Source organism: Numenius arquata, chromosome 12 (assembly GCF_964106895.1).
Source record: "Numenius arquata chromosome 12, bNumArq3.hap1.1, whole genome shotgun sequence".
In the NCBI taxonomy this organism is placed as follows: domain Eukaryota; kingdom Metazoa; phylum Chordata; class Aves; order Charadriiformes; family Scolopacidae; genus Numenius; species Numenius arquata.
Window position 1 is genome coordinate 29,859,061 of NC_133587.1, and position 19,838 is coordinate 29,878,898.

Consider the following 19,838-nt stretch of genomic DNA (forward strand, 5'->3'; position numbering starts at 1 on the left):
CACCTCCAACCAGCCTGGTGGCTTTCCTCTTCACTCCACAAAAACACATTTCAAAATAAAAAGAATTTTTTTTTTTTTGTTACATATTCAATGCATTCTTTCAGTCACATAGCTAGAAAGCGGACACAGCTGTGCCTTCATTTTAGGTTTTCTCATTTTTTTTCCTTGCTGATAGAGCTATGGGAAACAGTCAGATTAGAAGGTTAAAAGGAGAGAAAGGTAAAACACTGGGGTCTAGTTAGTAGTCTCAAAAGGCAAAATGAGAGTGACATACTCTGGTATGCTAACAGTTCTGAAGCTGGTAAGTAAATATTTAGTAGGAAGATTGGTATCAATATTTAATTAATGAATTAATGCAAAGGTATCAGGCCTGATGTAGAAATCATTGAGGGTCCCTGAAAGCTAGATTAATTATTAAAGGCATAGTGTCTGAGTCCCTAATATGGAGAACACAGCCCTGGCAGGGAGGTGGAAGAGGAGGGGTGGGACGAGGTGGGCTCTTCTCTCTTTTGTCACAGGGTATGTGTGGTATCGGGTGAGGCTATTTTGTGCTATGCGTGCCTTAGTAATGCATAGGGAGATGTTTATAAAAGTATTTAAGCACTGAGGGAAGCATAAATTGCACTAAGGAAAAATATATTGATGGTAGGAGATCATAAAAAATGGTTCAGCCCAGGCAATTTACTTCTGAAACAAATGGTATAAAACAACGTTACAGAGGAAAGGAAATAAAAGCACTCAAGATGAAAATGGTGCATGAGGAATGCCAGTCTTAGAGTCCTGAGATGCTGCCTGGGTCTTCAAAGACACATCCACAACTGTTGCCTCTCTGAGTGTAGAAATCCACCATTTCGGTTCAGCTAACAGATGGGTCAGTACCCCTGCTCCCTTCCTCCTTGCCTGAGGATGTAAAAGTGCATGACAGCTGCCAGAGACATTTCTGTGATGCAGTAAACATTTTTTGAGAACTGTGAAGTTGGGGTTTTTTGCAAGGGAAAAATGAAGGAACTGAACATGGGAGTTTTCTGGTAATTCCCTTTGCAGCTCATGTCACTTGAAATCCTTGTTTCCTCAGGCAAGCCCTCCATGCTCCAGCCTCTCATCATTAAATCCCTCAGTCTTTGTCATGGCAACACCTGACAAAGCCTGTCAAACCTCCTCCCTACTCTCTCCCCTTGAGAGCACTGCCTGACCTCTCTGCCTGGTACCAACAGTGCTCCAGTAAGATTGTAATTCCTTTTTCAATTGGACTCACCTCACCCATTATGGAAACATAACTGTCTGTAATAAAACACAGTGCATGGTGCACAGCGATGCTGTACAATGACAGGGACATGAATCAAATGTCTGAGAGATGAATAAAAACAATGTAAATTTAAATAGGGGAATATGATTATTGAAGGTGGAATTAGGTTTGGACACATGATAAGACTCCATCCATCTGTGAAAAATGCCAGAAGATTTTTTAATGAGATTTTCAGTTATAAACGTTGAGACACCATCAGTCCTGAGGTGATAAGATTAGAGTTTGATTGTGTGTAGCTATGAGAATAGACATGTATATAGAGAACTGACCTACTGTAGAAAAGCAATTAGGGCCTACAGGGGGACTAATTGGCAAATAAAATAGCTATACAAAGTATCTCATGGAAAAAAAAAATTAGATTCACTCGGTTATAATTTAACAAACACTTGTAAATAAAATTGTGGTTATAGGTGACTTGAGGCATAAAACGGTATAAAAGAAGAAATTAAAGCTCTAATAAATTAATGTTTGAACCAGTATGCTGCTAGGCATAATGCATTGCAAAGGACAGGACAATTAAGGAATGGGAATGGAATTACTTCTGGGATCTAATGTCCAGATGCCGTGATCTAAAAATCAAAACCGACTTCAACATTTGACTTAGCGAAAGCAGGTTAGGAGAGTTATCTTAGAAATGGACTAATTGTACATAAGAAAAGACTTACAAGGGTCAATTTTAGAGCTATACCATTATGCACCTGTTAAGTCCTCATATGTCTCATAAAAGGTAGTTTAGGGGGACTGAGGAGCTTTCATCTCCACTGGGACCGGCAGCTTTGGTTCAGCGGGCAGGTTTGTACAGGTAGACACTGCTGTCATTGCCGTGTTGCCAGTGGGCCTTACCCATCCATACATCAGCTGTGCGGCCCCTGCTTCTCCTGTACATCTGCCCTTTGCTGTCTAATTGCATTTCGCGTCCTGCCAAAAGGCAAGGAAACGGGATTGGGCTCAGCACTGCAGCTATGTGGCTGCTGGCTCAGGGCTGGTATGTTTGATTGGTGAAATAATAATAGGGTTTGCTTGCCTCTACCTGCCAAAGACCCTTTTTACAGACCGTGACCCTAATACTTGAGCCTCAGAGTTATGCACTGCTGGCACTAGTTGTCTGTAGCTGACCCATCTGCTATTTCCATCTGCTCTTCTTTTTCTTTGAAGTTTACAAGTTATGTTCTGAAATGTAATTCAAATCCCATCGCACAATTTTTTCTCTCCTTTATGTGATCTATTTTGTGTGGAAAACTGAAGGTTTAGTGCTAAGTAGTTGTTAGCTTTTAGGCAAATTAATTTCCCCTAAATGAAAGAAAGACAAGTTTCTTAACTTAAAATACTTGTTTGTGTTTTCTGAACTTCATCCTCAATGGATTCACTTTATAGATTCCTTTTTTGCACTAATTAATTCCATTGCCATTTATTTTCCCTCAAAGAGCCCCGTGGCTGCTTGTCACAAAAGCAAACAGAGCGCAATGAAGTAAATTTCTGAGAAATTTGGATTTAGTGATTATATGGACAACAACCTTCATAACTGTCTTCTGAGCGCAGTCCCTACTCTGACCACAAAGACAAGTTTTGCTCAGGTGCATTGTAGTTCCATCTCATATTTTAAGCAGGTTCCCACAACTCTGCTCTCTCGAGGAGACAAGATGTGATCCTTTTTCTTCAAGTATAACAATCATCAAATATGTCATAATAAGTACAATGTTTTTCCCAGGAGTAGTAAAGTAGCTGAACTAAAATGTTTATCCATGAGTACTCAACCTAATGACATACTGACAGTACGTGCATTGTTCATGCGTGCAACATAAAGAAAGGATTTGACAAACTATAATGTGCAGAATGCTCAGTATTAAAAAGAAACAAATGGGTGAGTATTGCATAAAACAAGAAATGTACAATCTAAAGCTTCTGGTCTGGATGCAAATTTCTTGAAGGGCTCCCTATGCATGATTTTATGTTCCATAGATGAGTTCAGCACCCAATTAAATGCCAAATTAAGCCCAATGGGCTGCCCTTGTGGCATTTGCTCCCTTCAGCAACTTGTGTTCTGTGTTGGGAGATTTGGCCATAGTTTGGTAAGTCCTGGTGACTTCAGTGGAAATTTGCAGGGAGCTAATCAGTACAAACCTTACAACTGGAGCAGAGATATAGCGGATCAACTTGTCAAAAGTGGACGTTACTGCCTGGTAAAACTCACCCCCGCTAAGACACCCACAAGGCGCGTGTATGGCCTACATAGGGTGTGCAGCTTGGGCTTCCCACAGCAGCAAGGTGAATTACAACCCAAGAGCAGTGGTGGCAGATTTGTCCTCTTAAATCCCTGCTGATTAGCTAAAAGGTATGTAGTGGGATTCCAGGAGGGAAGAGAGGGAGGGAAGGGAGGGAGGGAGGGACACTTGAGCAGGCAGAGGGTGAATCCCTCCGTCCTAAACCATGAATAGTTCCACCAAGGTGTCTGTTGGAGTTGCCTACCAACAAATGTAACTATGATTAAAACACTGTGCTTGTTGCAAGATGCTAAATAAAACCAGCCATTTAATAAAACTAATGCATTTTAGTATAATAAAATACATCAGGTATGGGATATTTTATGAAAATGTTTAATTCAACTGTTTCTTTGGAATGTAGTAGTCATAGTTTGGAAATTTAAGTTACAGTTCAGTTCTATGTGATTTTTTTTAATGCTACTCAGTGTCTGAGAATACAAATGTCATTTAAAGTTAAGGCTTCGCTGTTCATTTTGAAACAACAATTTACAAGTGTCATATTGTCATAGAAAATAAAAATTTCTGTAAAAAAAATTTGCACAAAGTTTTATGATGGTACAAAACATGAAGCAATAATATACCAGTAAAATGAAATCATTTTACGACAGAAGATTTTTATAGTTTTTCAATAAAGAAAAAATATGTTATTTTACACTTTAAAAATTATGAAACAATCTAAAACAATATAAACTGAACATTTTGTAACACTGCCTTTACAAATTAATAACTTTATAAACATATAATTTTTTTAAATATATTTATCAGTGCAAGATACTTTTCAATGTAAAGTTGCAGTATCATTTTTCCTTTATTGAAGGGCAACTTTCATTCTATTACCTTCAGAGAAATCAAATCTTCAGTGCTAGATCCTCATTATCATAGTAAGGTTTGAAGACCACAAAGGAGTTATATTTCTTTTTATGTTCACTATTCTCAGTATGTTAAAAGAAGAAAAAAAATCACCAACCACCAGCTTTACTGTTCATATAGATCAAGACCAAGAGCTGGTCCAGAATCTATTGAAATCCATGGGAACATTTCAAAAGGTTTTGGGCTTGGGCTCCCCAATGGGATTTGCTCTTCAAGGCAATATATGCATGTAACTGGCAGTCAGGTTAGCGGACTAGAAGTTTTTTTAGCTAAGGAGAACAGACCCTAACACCTGAATCACATGGTGGTGGTATGCTGAAAATAGTTTTGAAAAATCCATTTTTTCTTTGGGTTAATTAACTAGCTGCTGCAATACCATTATGGTCAAATTACACTGTTGGATACAAATGAAAATTCTGCCTCTGCCAAAGTGAGTTTATCACATGGGACATTTAATGGACTAAATTTTAGGCCTACATTTCAGGCCACAGCTGCTCTGTCTTATCTTCTGGAGGACCCAGGGTCTAGAGCCTGGGGAGGTAACTCTTCCAATTTAAGAAATCTAAATGGGTGTTTGAATATTCCCTATAGTCTCTGCCTTTAGGACTTCTTTGAAGTAGCAACTGTCCACGTTTTTTTCTATTGGGTCTTCCTTTAAAATATTTTCAGTTTCCAAACTCATATTTTTACCTCCACTCTCCCTCCCTTTTGTTCACATTCTAGGTTACTGGTGTATTTTCTGCATTTTTTTCTGTTTTATGGCTCATATTGGTGAAATGATATGCTTCAAAACATTTAATTGATAAATAGATTGGTGGATTCTGTTGCTGTAGTAATTCCAGGCTGAATTAGCCCTTCTTTAGTCCTAATCCTGGACAGGATATTTCATTGCTCTACTACAAAAGCAATTTTGGAAAAGAGTAACTCAGAAAGTCACAATCGCTTCCCCGACTCTACTCGGGAAATTCAGTGAGGAAAAGCATGATTTCAGCACTTCGCAGGATGTTCCTTTCCCCATGTTTGCACTGGTTTTATCTGCTGGTTGGTAGATACCCAGGGGAAGGTTAAAGCTGCCTTATTCCGCTGCCTCCCCAGTTATGGCTGTGCTGTGTGTGGGTCACTGCAGAAAACATGGGGGTCCCCTCGCACCTGCAGGAGGGGAGCGACCCCTCCGGCCTTTCGCCTCCTCCTATGGACCCCTGCTGGAAATGTACTCCTGTTTCTTTTTACCCTGTTGGACCAGCTGCATAGGCTGTTGAAGATTATTTGTCCAATAATATTTGTCCTAAAATATTAAAAAATTGCCACGTAATTGTCAAACACATTTTTCTGACAGCTTTCTGACTCAGCTCACTGAATCTGTCACTACCTGCATTTCTGGTATGAAATGCCAATTGGATATAACAGGATGGTAAGAACATACCCTACATACACTGTGGGATTTTATTCTGCCCTCAGTACCCATGCATAAGCCAAATTAGCATTGATTAGCATGAAAATACACGTTTACTGAGAGAACAGAACTCTGGGTTCAGGTAGGGGCAGGAGGAGGAAAGTTTCTCATTTTAAAGGCAATCTTTTCGGTAAGGGAATAATTTTCCCTAGTGTAATTAACAGGCAAGCTGTTCAGGATAAAAGATATGTTTCACGACTTCAGGAAAAAAGATACTGTCACTTTATGCTGTTAAGAAGAAACCCAAAGTTCGACTTTGGAGGGTAAAGTTAAGAATTTTCCCTTACTTTTTAACACAAACTCTAATAAAATCCTTTGCCATTACCAGCAAGTTAAAGCTGCAGTTTTCTTTCCTTGGCAATGGCAAATGCTTATGCAATCTACTCAGAGAGAGACAGAGAGAGAGAAAGAGAAGAGAAAGGGAGAGAGATTTTACATTTGAAAATACATTCTATATGAAAGAACAATAAAACGGGATATTGCAGCTTTATACAAAAGGGTCAAGAGACGTAAGTTGAAATACAGAAAGCAGAACAATCGAGCCAGGTTGTCAAATCTGATTAGCCCTTGCCTTGCTGAGGCTACTTTCTTACACTAAAATATACTTTTCTTTTAGTCAGTGAGCCATCAGAATATGATTAAAGACTAGGGCATAACTGCTGAGAAGCAGAGCTGTAGTTTATGTTAACACAATGAGAAGCAGTACAAACAAAAAGGCACTTGAGAGGACATACACTAGCCAGTGCCAAGGACTTTTTTTGTTTAGTTTTTAGGCAGTACACTCGGTTACCAGTTGTCTCTGATGATGGCACATACTCTTTTATGGAGTTCACAAGCACAAAATTTAGTACAACACTGAAAAACATCAATAAAATTTGACTGTATTGCTTCGTAAACAGAGCTGACACACTATATCGGTACTGATGCAGCAGTACTTTCAAAAACATCCTAACCCTTCCTTTGCCTATGCACAACACGAGCAATTATACACAAATACAGGTGCAGGAGTCCACTAAATTGCTGTTACTCCAATATTTTCTGGGCACTGAGCTACAGACAGCATGTCCATCCAAAGGACCCCACTGAATACATTTTGTGACAGCATCTTGGATTTTGCACAGTAGAAACAAAATTATCCATTAACGGAAAACAAAAGAGAGGGAGAGAAAGAAAGACAAAATGAACTATAAGTCAATCATACTTGGTCTCAACACCAGCATTTGATTATTTCAAATAAAACCAACAGAAAAAGCAGACTGTACATGATTCAGATTGTTAACACAGATTGTTGTCCATGTTTGTCGGTTACACACTCATTGAAGCTCCTGAGAAAAGCTTGGCTCAGTGTCATCAATGCACTTTTCAGCCTGTACAGTAAAAGAAGATCAACAGTTCCCCAGCACGACCGAGCTATGTCCTTCCATCCCGATTCTCTGAAACTTCTCCAGTCGCTTTATACCTTCATGCTTCTGAGTATGAATTCTGTGTGTTTAGTTTATCTTTTTTCAGTTTTACACCATCAACCAGTTCAAAATTGTAATTCTCCAGTGCAGACAAGTTCCTCTCTGACATCCCATTGTGCCAACAGGCACAGTACAGGACAACTCCACAGATGGCTCCTAAAAGCACCCCAAGTGCACTCATGGCTATGATGGTAATAAGGATTGGATCTAGGGTCTTGAGGACATTGCCTGGTTTCCTGGAGATGTTATCATCGTAGTCCTCGCCTGTGTGGTATGGAGGAGTAAACCCTGAAATGGAGTAAAGAATTGCAAAATTTTCAGAACTGATTCTAGGTAGAACTTTGTTTGATGTGTTGGAATTCTGGAGGAAGGACAGCAGTACTGTTTTTGACATAAGTTGCTATGTAATTTGGAAACCTAGCTCCTTAGAGGTAGTCATAAATAGCTGAAAAGCATAATGTGGCCCAAATAGTTGCTGATTTTTTTCAGACTGTTCTCCAATCCTGGAATCTGCTGCATGTTAGTAGGGGTCTGATTCTGCCCTGGATTAAGTGGGAGCCTTGGGAATGAATAAACAGACCTTTTGATTATATTTTGCCAGCTTGGGGTGTGTAGCTCAAAAATGTTAATTAAATCTAATTCAGCTCAGTGTGAATGTTTATAGCCTTAGACATCAGTTGGGAATCTCCAGCCATTTTGCATCCATCTCCACTTCACTGACTTCAGGATTGGACCTTGAAGTGGGAATAGTGACAGAACTGACACAGAAGAGCACCCTGCCCCCTTTTGTAAAATATTCACTGGGTATCACAACATTTTCCCTCAGCCCTTTCAGTTTATGAAAGAGATCCAATAAACTTGCAAACCCAGCTAATTGTTGCAGGAAAATCCAAAAAGTCTTTTTGGACAAACCCTGATTTCACTGAAATCAATGACAGCAATCCCATTGACTGTAACAGAAAAAATTAAGCTCATTGCCTGAAAAATGCATGTATATTTTATTATTGGGACAATATGACAATTATGATCCATTTAATGATCCATTTAGAGCTATCATCATTGAAAATGAAAATGCTTTGGTAGACTGGTCATAAAATGACATTTTCAGCCAGGTCTGTGAAACAATTAGCCTGAAGAGCTTTGAGCCTAATTACCTAGATGCTGCGCGAGTCATAAATTGTAAGATATAATAATAGCTGCTTCTTCAGCTGTGGATAAGCCTTCTAGATAACAAAATATTAAGGAGCTATAGTCTGCATGCATACATATGTATACAATGTAACAAATAATGTATCTAAAATTTGGAAGGTTTGAGATAGGTATAAATAATACAAAGTTCATAAGATTATACGACAGAAGAAAAATCCTTACATCCTTCAAATAAATGTAAGCCTTCTTAGCATCTGATATAGACAAATCAAAGCACCTTAATACAATATGCAGTTAGAGAACTAATCTATAAATAAATAAATAGAATACACAAATTCACATGAAAATGCACTTCAAAATTTATTCCCTTTTAACAATAACACAATTTTTACCTGTTTGATTACTTTCTGGGTCGTCTTCTTCATCTATTTCATTCTCCACATCAGTTGATTCTAATGAAGCAAAGAGAATTGACATTGATTATTAGGGTTACAAACACTGATTGACTATCATGCTGGCAATAATGGTAGAGCAGATTTTCCTGTGTCAGAGCATCATTATGTCAGCTTGACAGAACTGTTCATTATGATGGGCTCTGAAAATTAATGGAGAAAAAAGAAAGATTTAAAAACTCCTCTCCGCCCAGTCTTGGCACAGTTTTAGTTATCAGCAGGGGTTTTCCATGCCTGGGAAAGAGAAATCAGTGTGATGAATTAGCATCTCATTCATTGTATTTACAATTTTGGAGTCCAATTCCATAACACTTCATCAGCGTAGGCATAGTTAATCACAAGAATAGTTTCACTGACTGCAGCGAGACCACCTCTGTTTGGGCTTCAGGGCTTTTGGCTTTAGCTCCCACAGACCAAAATCTTTGCTCAGCATTCGGTTTGAGCATCCAAAACATGTGGAGGTAGGAAAGAAGTTACTTTCTTCTCTCATTCTAGATTCGTATAGATAACATCACTGTGGTCCCAGCACCCTCCTTGGCACTGAGGACACTGCGGGAGGACCAAGTAGTGCGTCCTGCCTCTCTTTTCTGGTAACTGTCACACTGGTGGCACATGATGAACCCCAGAAGATGGACTGTGTGGTAAAAAGAGATTGCACAGTTTTCTCATCCTGCAGTGAAATTACCACGTAGCTGAAATCTGTCATGTTACCCTCAAAAGGTTATTAGCTACAAGAGGTGAGGAACATGCTCTGTTATTGCTCTCAGTTGTATTGCCAACTTGCACGGCTTAAGTTTATCTTCCTAACGCTGAGGGTTCTCAGTTCTATTCTCTCTCCTACATAAAAGTCATTGCTTCATTTCCATCATGAAGCACAGGGTACAGTTGCTTGTGTTTATCTGGGGTTGCTGCTGCCAAATTACGTGCAGTAGGCAAGGTACATAAGATCAGCAGTGACTGGAATAACACAAGACTGGCCAGAAATAAAAGGACTCAAATAGCACCTCAGGAATAGCCTGGCTCAGATGTGTAAAAGGCCATGTTCTAACATTACTTTGTGTCCCATGTGTCTGGGACCTGGTGACTACAGCAAACGAGTCCCAGCAAACTCAGAATTACAGGGCAGCAGAGGACAGCACAGTGGCCATTTTGCCCTAACTGTGTGTCCTGTAAGGGTTTGATATGGTCCTTTAAAATAGAATTCAAGTAGGCTTGGTAGTAAGTGAACTAAAAAGGGTGAAGAAATAAAATTGGATTTTAAGCATTAGTTAAAACCGAGAAGAGCATTAGGAAAAGTAGAGAAATTTAAAGAGGGCAGAAATATGAAATACAGGGAGAGATGTGAGAATGTGAACATGCTGTCACCCATATCAGTAGGATGCCAGTTCTGATCTAAAAGACTGCAGTTGCTGCAATACTGAGATGACACCAGTGGCGCTTACTATGAATAAAGCTATGGGCCAGAGAAGAATGTTTTCCGTGCAAAACTTCCTATATAGCCAATAGGTTTCTATACGTTTTTTGCTATTCATACTTACTTCGGCAATCCTCCTGTGCTACGTGATTGTCAATTTTAATATCATCCACAGCGATTCCTCCAGTTCCTTTTCCAATTTCTCCCTCAATAACCACCTGGCAAAATAAAATTATGTTCATGTTGTTTTCATGTTAACACACAATTGCAGCATTCAGGATATCTTAATTAGTTGTTAACACACATCTTCTCTTGTCATGGTGCTACATCTATGTGTACTTGATTGTGGCCTGCCAGTCCGCACTGCATGCCTTTATGAACATATATATGCAAATGGAAATTTATATAATGTCATAACTTCATTAAAGGCTTTTACATCAGCAGCAAAACTGTGGCAAGGATGCATTTTTGTGACAGATGAAAAATTGTTTCTAAAGTATTTATTTGGCCTTTGATAACAAATTGCTTGTATCACTGTCATCTGAGATACCATGAAATATGCCTCTATTATTACTGTCACAGCAACAGCACCTCATCTGTAGGTATAATACTGTCTACATAAATCCTTCAGTGACATCTTCTGCTACGGTATATAAAACATGACCAGCAAGGTCTTACTGGCCTCAGATCTGTTAGTTCAGTGAGAAGCAGCTGAGCTCACCTGATAGTGTTTCACAGACTTGTGAAGAAGAACACGTCCTTCCTTCCAGAAGTCTGCTTGGTGCCCACTCAGGGTCCACAGCACCTGGTCATATTCATCCGGCTTTTGGTACCGCAGTTTGATCTTCAGGGTGCCAACGTGTGCGCCGGACATGTGGTACCAGAAAGTCATGCAGTGAGCAGAGTTCTGCGAGTAAATCACGGGGCTCAGCAGTCGGGCGACTTTGCCTTTCTGGCTTTCATCAGCTTGCGAGTAAATGAAATTGCCATCTCCTACTGCGACAGAAGGACTGTGTTAGGAATAGCCACTAGTTTTCATTTTCTTTGTTTACTTAAGAAGCCCCTACCACCCCTGATCATTTTGCCTTCTTTCCATGTTGATTCGTCAAGCCTCACAACCAAGAGAGTCAGAGGGCATTGGTTTGGGAGCTCTAGGAAAGCTGATGTGCTCTAAGGAGAAAGCCACAAAAGCGATCAGAGGGCTGGAGCACCTCTCCTATGAGGACAGGCTGAGAGAGTTGGGTTGTTCAGCCTGGAGAAGAGAAGGCTCCGGGGAGACCTTATAATGGCCATAAAGGGCCATTACGTAAAGGGGGCCTACAGGAGAGATGGGGAGGGACTCTTTATCAGGGAGTGTAGTGATAGGACAAGGGGTAATGGTTTTAAACTGAAAGAGGGTAGACTCAGACTTAGATATAAGGAAGAAATTTTTTACAATGCGGCTGGTGAAACACTGGCACAGGTTGCCCAGAGAGGTGGTAGATGCCCCATCCCTGTGAACATTCAAGGTCAGGTTGGATGGGGATCTGAGCAATCTGACTGAGTTGATGTCCCTGCTTGTTGCAGGGGGTTGGACTAAATGACCTTTAGAGGTCCCTTCCAAACTAAGCCATTCTGTGATTCTATCATTTCTTCTGGCAGTCTCCTTTGCTGTTCACTGGGATGCTTTTTGGTGAGAGTGGACTATAACAACATGTTCACTACGTGGCACACACAAGGCATTTGCTTGTGCTCAGGGAAGGAGCCAAAAGCATGTTTGGTGCAACAGCATATACCACATTAGTCAGCGTGCACCTCCTGAGGAGAGTCAGCTCTAGCTCAGCAGGCTAGACAGAAATCCCTGGGGCCTACTCTACACTAATTGTGCAAAGAGCTATTTTTAATCTCTGTTTAAAGTAATCTGTGCTCGAGAAGGCAAGATTAGAATGGGAGAACACTGGGGGATAAAATAGCTTTGAACAGCCATGGTCAGAGATTAGGAACTGAGATCTAAACAGTGCTCCTAAATAGAGTCTGATCACTGTCAGAAACGGTGCCAGAGTTATTGCCTTGATTTTTGTAATAATATATTGGGCTCTGTATATTTACGAGCCGTTTCCCGAAAGAGTAAGACTATGGCTGATATTTTCTGAAAAGCATAATGTATTTATACACTTTGAAATCTGAACACCTAATATCCTTAACTTGGAAAATTACTTGCTTAATCATATTGGGAGAGAAGCACGTGGGAGTGTGATTAGTTTGGTAACAGAAAATTGCTAAGTAAAATACTGACTACAGAGAAGTGCCTCTGATCTACATCAGCCAGGCATCCATTCCAGTCAGCTTTTGAACAGCTTCTTTGCAGAGTATTACGATGGAAAAATACAAAGTTCATCCTGGTGTGTGTAAGAATAGATTGCATGTGTAATGCATTCACACAAAAGGATGGAGACAGCATTTGCTGGTATTGGTATAAAGTTATTTTGAAAGTAGGAAGGAGAAAGATAATAATAAGAAATACTATTTCTGAAATGCTGAAATAAGTATATTTATATCTCTGTTTATACCAATGCTTAAACAAAAGAAAAGTAAAAAGAGGTGGAAATAAGATCTTTTGGAAGGGTGATGTTTTATCAGCATCGCTCTTCGCTTATACATAATATTCTTGAATTTCATTTGAAATAATGTATAACTGAGACTTGATGGATTGTAAGGTCCTGCATCAATGAAGAAGGGAAGATGAGCAGTGCTACTCTGAGAAGTATAAGAAGGGCAGGGTAGTAAAAGGTGAACCAGGAACAACAAGGAGTGAGTTAAACTCAGTGATTGGAAAGAGTGGGCCTAATAAACGAGAAAGGGGAGTATTTTTTCTAACAGGAGACAAGGATGTTTTATTTTATTTGGATTTTTCTGTGGACAGTTGGAGGTATCCTGGCCAATATGCATGTGGAAGTATCTGGTCTTTGAAAGAATTTTATAATCTTTTTTTATCTTATTGCAGTAACACCTTGTCCAACTTCTTCAGCAGCAGTGCCTATTTGTTCTTTCCAACTTTGTTTCTGTGCCGAGAGCAGCACAACATGTGTAAATCTCATCAAAGAATGGTAATAGGAAAATCCAAAGGGAGGAAAAAAAACTAATCACAGCATTAGGATGGCTGTCTCAGTTGGAAGACCTGACTCTGGCCAGATTTAATCATAACATGTATAATTTGAAGTGACATACAGCATACCCTGCTGTCTTAAAGCAATTGCTGTTGAAGATCACTTCTGTGTAGTTTCTTCAGCTTTATACAAGTGCAGCTGAGAGCAAGATATGCCTGGGAATTGCTCATTGCGGTTGTCCCAACATATAGAGTGGCCTTGCTCTGTAGTGGTGACACTGAGGGGCTTGTTTGGGATGGCAGTGACATTCAGACTGCTCGCAGTCTGGGTTCACCCTCCCCATCCCCCCATTCTGTACCTGCTGGTAGGGGACTGGCAGACCTGGCAGGTGAAGGTGCCAGAGTTGAAGTAAAATTTTAGAAAATACTGAAAGTTAGTGCAATAAGGAGCAAAAGGGGCTGCCTGTAAGACTTAGTGAAGCTACAGCAAACGGAACAAGTAAGTCTTCTGCACTAGCAGGGTCCAGTGGAAACAACAAAATCTCATTTGTAGAATATCATTTCTTCATCTCTTGATTGAAGACAGGTTCAGTCTCTCTATAATCCTTGGTGGCAAAGTGCAGATAGCTCTCATTTCCAGAATATTACTGCAGCGCTGGGTCAGGAACTCTGTCTTCATTGTCTTAATTAGAGCTTTACTTATGCATGCCTTTTAGATTTTGTCAGTCTGTGGCTAACATAGCTTTTAACCTCCTTTCAATGTCAGATCCTACTGAGCCATTTCACTTTACTCTACATCAATTTTTCCACCATTACAGCCTTCATTTCAGCTAACTGCATTTAGTTAATTTGATGCCATTTATTTGTACAATGCCATTTATAGTCAAAGTATTATAAGTTTTTTTTTTCCCTGAAACTACTGTACTTGTCTTAAGATTCAATTGAAAGTGTCTCAGAATGTAAAAAGTCCAATTTTGTCTAATTTCCTTGTCATTCTCATTAGGCAAAGGGGTTGCAGAAGTGGGAAGGGGGATTCATCTCAGCACATTTGATTAATCTGCACATATGCAAGAGAGAACACTAAAGCGAGAGCCTGTGCAGGTCACGCAGCGCCCTCCCTTTGCCACTAGCCAGCAGCATATTTATTGCCTAATTATGCAGAGCCATGAGTTAGACACTACAAAACCAACCAATCAATTTCCCAGGGTGATATTTCTGGAAAAACTGTGTGTGAGTGAAGGGATGGCTGTAATCGCCAGCTCCTGCTGGAGAGAAGGAGGGCATGGAGATACATTCATCTGGGAAGTTTCACTTAAAACACCTTTATGTGGTGGGCAGCCCCTGTAACTACGAACAGGAGCAATGTGAAATTTGTTTATGACTGTATCACTTGGTAAGTGATATTTGCAGAATATTTGGTCATTCTGATTTTTTTCTACCCTAGGTGGTGGTTATCCAAAGGCAAGTCAGGAGAAGGGAATATTTCCAGTTCCTCACAATAAATGATCTTTATTCCCCAACAGAAGGAACTATTATGGTCAGTTGTGACTACATGTAACGGGTTCGGTTGCCTAGAGAATCATCCTTGAGACTCTACATATTTTTGTACATATCTCCTCTGTTTTTGGAAGGCACGTTGGTATTAAAGAGAACAACCTCTTATGTAAAACGACTAAATCATGAACTCATGGTTACCTGTGTGGTCTTGAATCGGCCCAGTTTTGCTGGTCAGGATTGCCCACTTTAAATCCACCTGGTTGTCATGCTCCCAGTGGCACAAAGTCTTTTGGGATCCCCAGCCAAAGGCACAATTGAAGTTGTATAGGGGCAGCTCTGCAGGGAGAGAGAGAAAAGGAGTAACTAAATGCCATTATTAATTGCATAATTCAGATTTTCTACTTCAAAATCAAATGCATGCATTTGATCATTAACAGAGCCGTTCCTACTTGAAACTCTGAGAAGCTATAGCAAGAGCAGCCCTGCTGGGAAACAGATAAAGAATGACTATTTCTAGTAAGTGATGTGGTTGTTTCTTGTCTCTTTATGACGCATATTTTGGGACTTTTTGTGGTTAGATTAATTCTTCTGATTTGCCCACATTGGCTGGTAACTGAACTGCAACATATATGACTGAAAAAGGAAAGCTCCGGCTTACTTATCAGAAATATTTGCTGGTTGATAATATCTATTTGTACCATAACTGTGCAAAGTTTTGCAACAACTCACAATAAGATTTGGACAAAAATAAGAAAGGGCAGAAACACCACTAGAATGTCCTTGGCAGTAAAGGATTTCTGGTGAAATGTATAGTGTGTGGCTTCAGTAAGGAATTTACTTCAGCATCGTCCAGACAGTTAAGTAGGCCCACAAGATGGCAGCATTGAAATGGACAAATTGAGATGGAAAAGGGACAAATGTGGCTGATTGCCAAATGAACTCAAAATAAGCTTCAAAACAAGCTCCACGTAAAACAAGGGAAGTGTGGTATTATGGTCAGGATGAGATCATATCTTGTTTTCAGCTTCTCTTCAATTCTGCCCAAAGGTTTAATACATAGTAGCTTATTTTCTTCAATAGAACTTGGAATTTGAATGGAAAGATTATACAAAGATAGCACATAAATCCCTTGCATTTGTTATTTTCAGAAGCAGTTTGAAATCTTTTGGGCTTTCAGTTCCTATCCCACTGGTATGAACCTTTACCTCACCTTGAGCAATGACAACTCCCAGTAGAGTAATACCCTTCCCACAGCAGTGGGACCAAATCCTGAAGTCTTTTCTCAGGCATGACTCATGCCTTATTAAAGGAATAACTTAGGTTTACTTTAATGAGATGCTTTGTGCAAGTATGAACTAAGAACAAAGGACTCTGTGCTCCCATCAATATCAGCTCTGGGGGAAGAATTGTGTTTCTTGCCCATTATTAAAAAAAAGGAAAGATAATGCAACCCCTAGAACGTATTTTGTTTATTGTGGGAAAATATGGAGGAATATGGGAAGTGTGTTGGGACCTGTGGCTGGCCAGATCTTTGAGGTGGAGCTCCTCCAGTCTGAAGAGGTAAAGAACTCCTCCATGTCATGAGATGCCTAGGGAAGACTGGAAAGGCTTTTGAACTCACAACCCAGATTTTAATGAAAGTAAACTAGAATAATCATTTTGTCAACACAGAGAAAATCTCAGGTGAGTAGGTTGAGACAGAATGGATATAAAAAAGGTTCATCTATCATTCTCTCCTTGCCTGCTGTGTCCTTGTTTGGTGGGTCCTTGCTCCCAGACGTGGTTTTAACTCAACTCACTGGATTCCTGCATTGCAGCCACTGTGCCCTCTCCCCTCTGGCCCCTAGAAAATTTCTTTCTGTCAGCAGAGAGGTCTGAGCATATGGCAGGTCCTGCCCCTCTCCTCCGCCTGTCAGTACCTCGGCTGTGCCGTGGCATCTCTCCGCACCGAGCCTTCATTCTTTGCTCCTTCCTTTCATCTGCCCCATCCCGCCTGCCTCCCCTCTCCTTCCTGCTGGCCTCCAGAGGGGTTTACTCCACATTGTCATGAATACGGCATCCTCGCTGGGAATAAATGAATTAAACAGATAATATCTGGCACAGGAATTCAATGTGGAGAAAACATGTTTCCCAGAGGACCCTAGCCCTTCCTAGGAAAGGGGCAGATCATGGTGAATAATGTCTCTTTGGGGTTCAAAATGTTGAAGAAGCAGAACTCAGCCTGTGCGCACGTGGGTGCAGAAAGGCAATCCATTATGTTTCTTTCTTCAGTATACGGGTTTTTTTTTCTAGACAATGAGACCATGATCAAAGACATCTTGTCCAAAAGGGGACATTGGAAAATCAAGGGGAGTTTTTAAAGAAACAGAGTGACATTGAAATGAGTTAAAGGGTTTTAAGTTCATGAAAAATAGCCTTCCATTGTCAAGGAGGCCTAGGGAAAGCTATATTGCATGGCTTTGACATCAGAGCCATGAAACAGAACTTTAGAAAAGGCCTTAGAAAATGTAAAACAAAATTAATCTTATTAATCCCGAAGGATTATATCATGCAAAGCTTGTGATAGCCTGTGTGGTATTCAAACTGCAAGAAAGGAGAACAGTGGTAGATAGATCACATCAATCTGAAGATATCACACAGCATAAATGAGCACATAGCACAAAGAGATTGAAAGGACTGCTATTGTTCAACTCTGAATAAAAATAAATAGCAGAAGACACAGGAGAAGTATGCAAATGGGTGAAGAATCCAGAGAAGGAAGATTACAATATTCTGTTTTCTCCATTTCATAGCCTGAGAACTATGAGATATCCAGTGAAGTTCAATGCAGATCAAAGGAAAAAATTTCTCATATAATATGAGCGATACTTGCTTCCCTCGAATACTCCTAAGGCTGAACACAATTCAAAGCGAACTGGACACTGAAATGGATAAGGAAAATATCCAGAATTTAATTGTAATTCTAAAGTTCAGGGAGTGACAAAATCCTTTTGCTTCATGGTCTGAAGCCAACTCTGAACATTCAGATTAGAAGGAGAGTTTCAAAGCAGAGATAAATTTCACAGCACCATCTAATAAAGAATTTCTTACACTTTCATTTGAAATATATAGCCCAGGAAATTGGCAAAGAGCCTAAGTCCGATATGCTTTGACCATGCCTGTGCTCCTTGGCTTTGGTATCACAGACAGAATGGTGTAGTGTAAAAATGAACTTCTCTTCCATGCAGAAGGTAATGAGAATGCCCTGGAACTGAGCAGTGTTTAACCAGTAACCTGCTCTCAGTTAGCTGTTTCTTGCTAAGTTCCTGTTGTTTTCTGAAAAGTGATTGCGTTAATATATTCCTTAGACAATCACAGAAACGGGATTGAAGGTCAAAGGGAAGGCATTTCAGAGTGCTCTTATTTTATGGGCTCCTTAAACATGCCATCTCTTATTGTCTATTCTTATGTCTCTTCCCATGCTTCTCCCAGGGACCCATAAAAAGTAAAAATAGACCTGCTAGCCAATTAATATTAGACACTTGTAGCATCAGGATAGGCTCAGTAGTTGTATGGACAATGGATCTGCCCCAGTGAAAGACAGAATAGTTCAACACTTCTATTAAAGGTCCCAGGGGGCTGATACAGTAGCTTACAGTAAGCTACAGGCAAATCTGCCACTTTGTCCTTGAACTATAGCTTGGCAGCTCTGGTGGAAGGCGAGGAAGTAGGGACGAGCAGCATTTGGTGGGCTCCTTCTGCTGCACCGACCCGTTCCTCTGCCAGGATAGTTCTCCTGCCAATAGGTGATTGATCTCTGGGTTTGTACATATTGAGAGGATGAAGAAAACCGGCTATCGTGTAATGAAATAGCAGCAGTTCAGATGAGAATCTGAGAGGGAGGTGTGACGAAATCCCATATGCCTTTTTCAAAATGTAGGGTACGTGATACTGAATTAAAACAGGTTTATCCTCTCAAAGAATAACCAACAGCTGTACTTCTTGACCACATCTTGCTCACAGCTGGAACCATTACTGCACACGAACAAGAAAGTCATTTGAAAATCTAGTTGAGTGAGTTTCTTGAAAGTCCATTAATCTTTCGTGGCCCACAGACTTTGACATATTTTTATAACTCCTCCAACAAGAAGCAAGAAGGAGCATGATGGCATTAAAGATGCTATGAAAATTCTCTATAGGAGGCTCTTGCCAAAGGGTAAATCAACATTAAAATGGGAAATTACAAACATAATTTGGACCACTTCAAAGTAGTATATTGGGTCTGATTCTTATTTGCATTTCACCTTTTTATACCACTTATGCTGGCAGCACAGAATTACCTTAAATGATAGTAAATGATAATTTAACTGCTTTAATATCCCTTTATTGATGCAAAGTTGTCCCACCATAAGTGAGAATCAGACTATTCTACCTTTAAACTATTTCTTAGCATAGATTTTAACCTCAGGATTTCTTAGTTATATTTTTCTGAAATAGCTATTACATGTGTGAAAAACAAGATACTTCTTGAACAGTCTGCTTTACAAAGGACTGAGCTTACATGCTGAGAGCACATAATGTAAATGAACAGCTTGCTCTGTATGTAAATAGCTAAGAGTCAAGCATCTCAAATAGTCCTTTGGAATTGAAAAAGATGTGTTCAAAAAGACTAGATGTTGGTGAGTCTTTGGACTGAGGCCTGAAAGGTATTTACCTTGACAGACAGATTTGTTAAAGGCATCTTTTTAAGTCTGAGGAGGAAAGTAGATCCTCTCTTAAAAAAATCCAAACCTTTAAACAATTTTAGCATTTTGAAATCACAATTCTTTTTTCTTTTTTTACAACTCAGTCCCCTTGAAATGAACTGTAAAAGTCTTTTTGATGGAAAGCTTGCTTATACATGGAGGCT

At 39.9% G+C, this 19,838-nt stretch overlaps 1 protein-coding gene across 3 annotated transcripts in view; it reads right to left on the minus strand.

Moving 5' to 3' along the window:
* Positions 1-3,820: 3,820 nt before the first annotated feature.
* NRP1 (neuropilin 1) overlaps positions 3,821-19,838 on the minus strand; it is a 114,933-nt gene continuing 98,915 nt past the window's right edge. For 2 of the 3 annotated variants that reach the window (XM_074157475.1, XM_074157472.1), the window contains exons 13-17: positions 15,149-15,286; positions 11,090-11,361; positions 10,493-10,586; positions 8,895-8,954; positions 3,821-7,641 (exon numbers count right to left, since the gene is read on the minus strand). In XM_074157475.1, coding sequence (XP_074013576.1) covers positions 7,352-7,641; positions 8,895-8,954; positions 10,493-10,586; positions 11,090-11,361; positions 15,149-15,286 — 854 coding nt within the window. In that variant the 3' untranslated portion in view covers positions 3,821-7,351. Of the gene's footprint in view, positions 7,642-8,894; positions 8,955-10,492; positions 10,587-11,089; positions 11,365-15,148; positions 15,287-19,838 lie in introns of all 3 variants that reach the window. The other variant, XM_074157473.1, reaches the window with a different exon arrangement.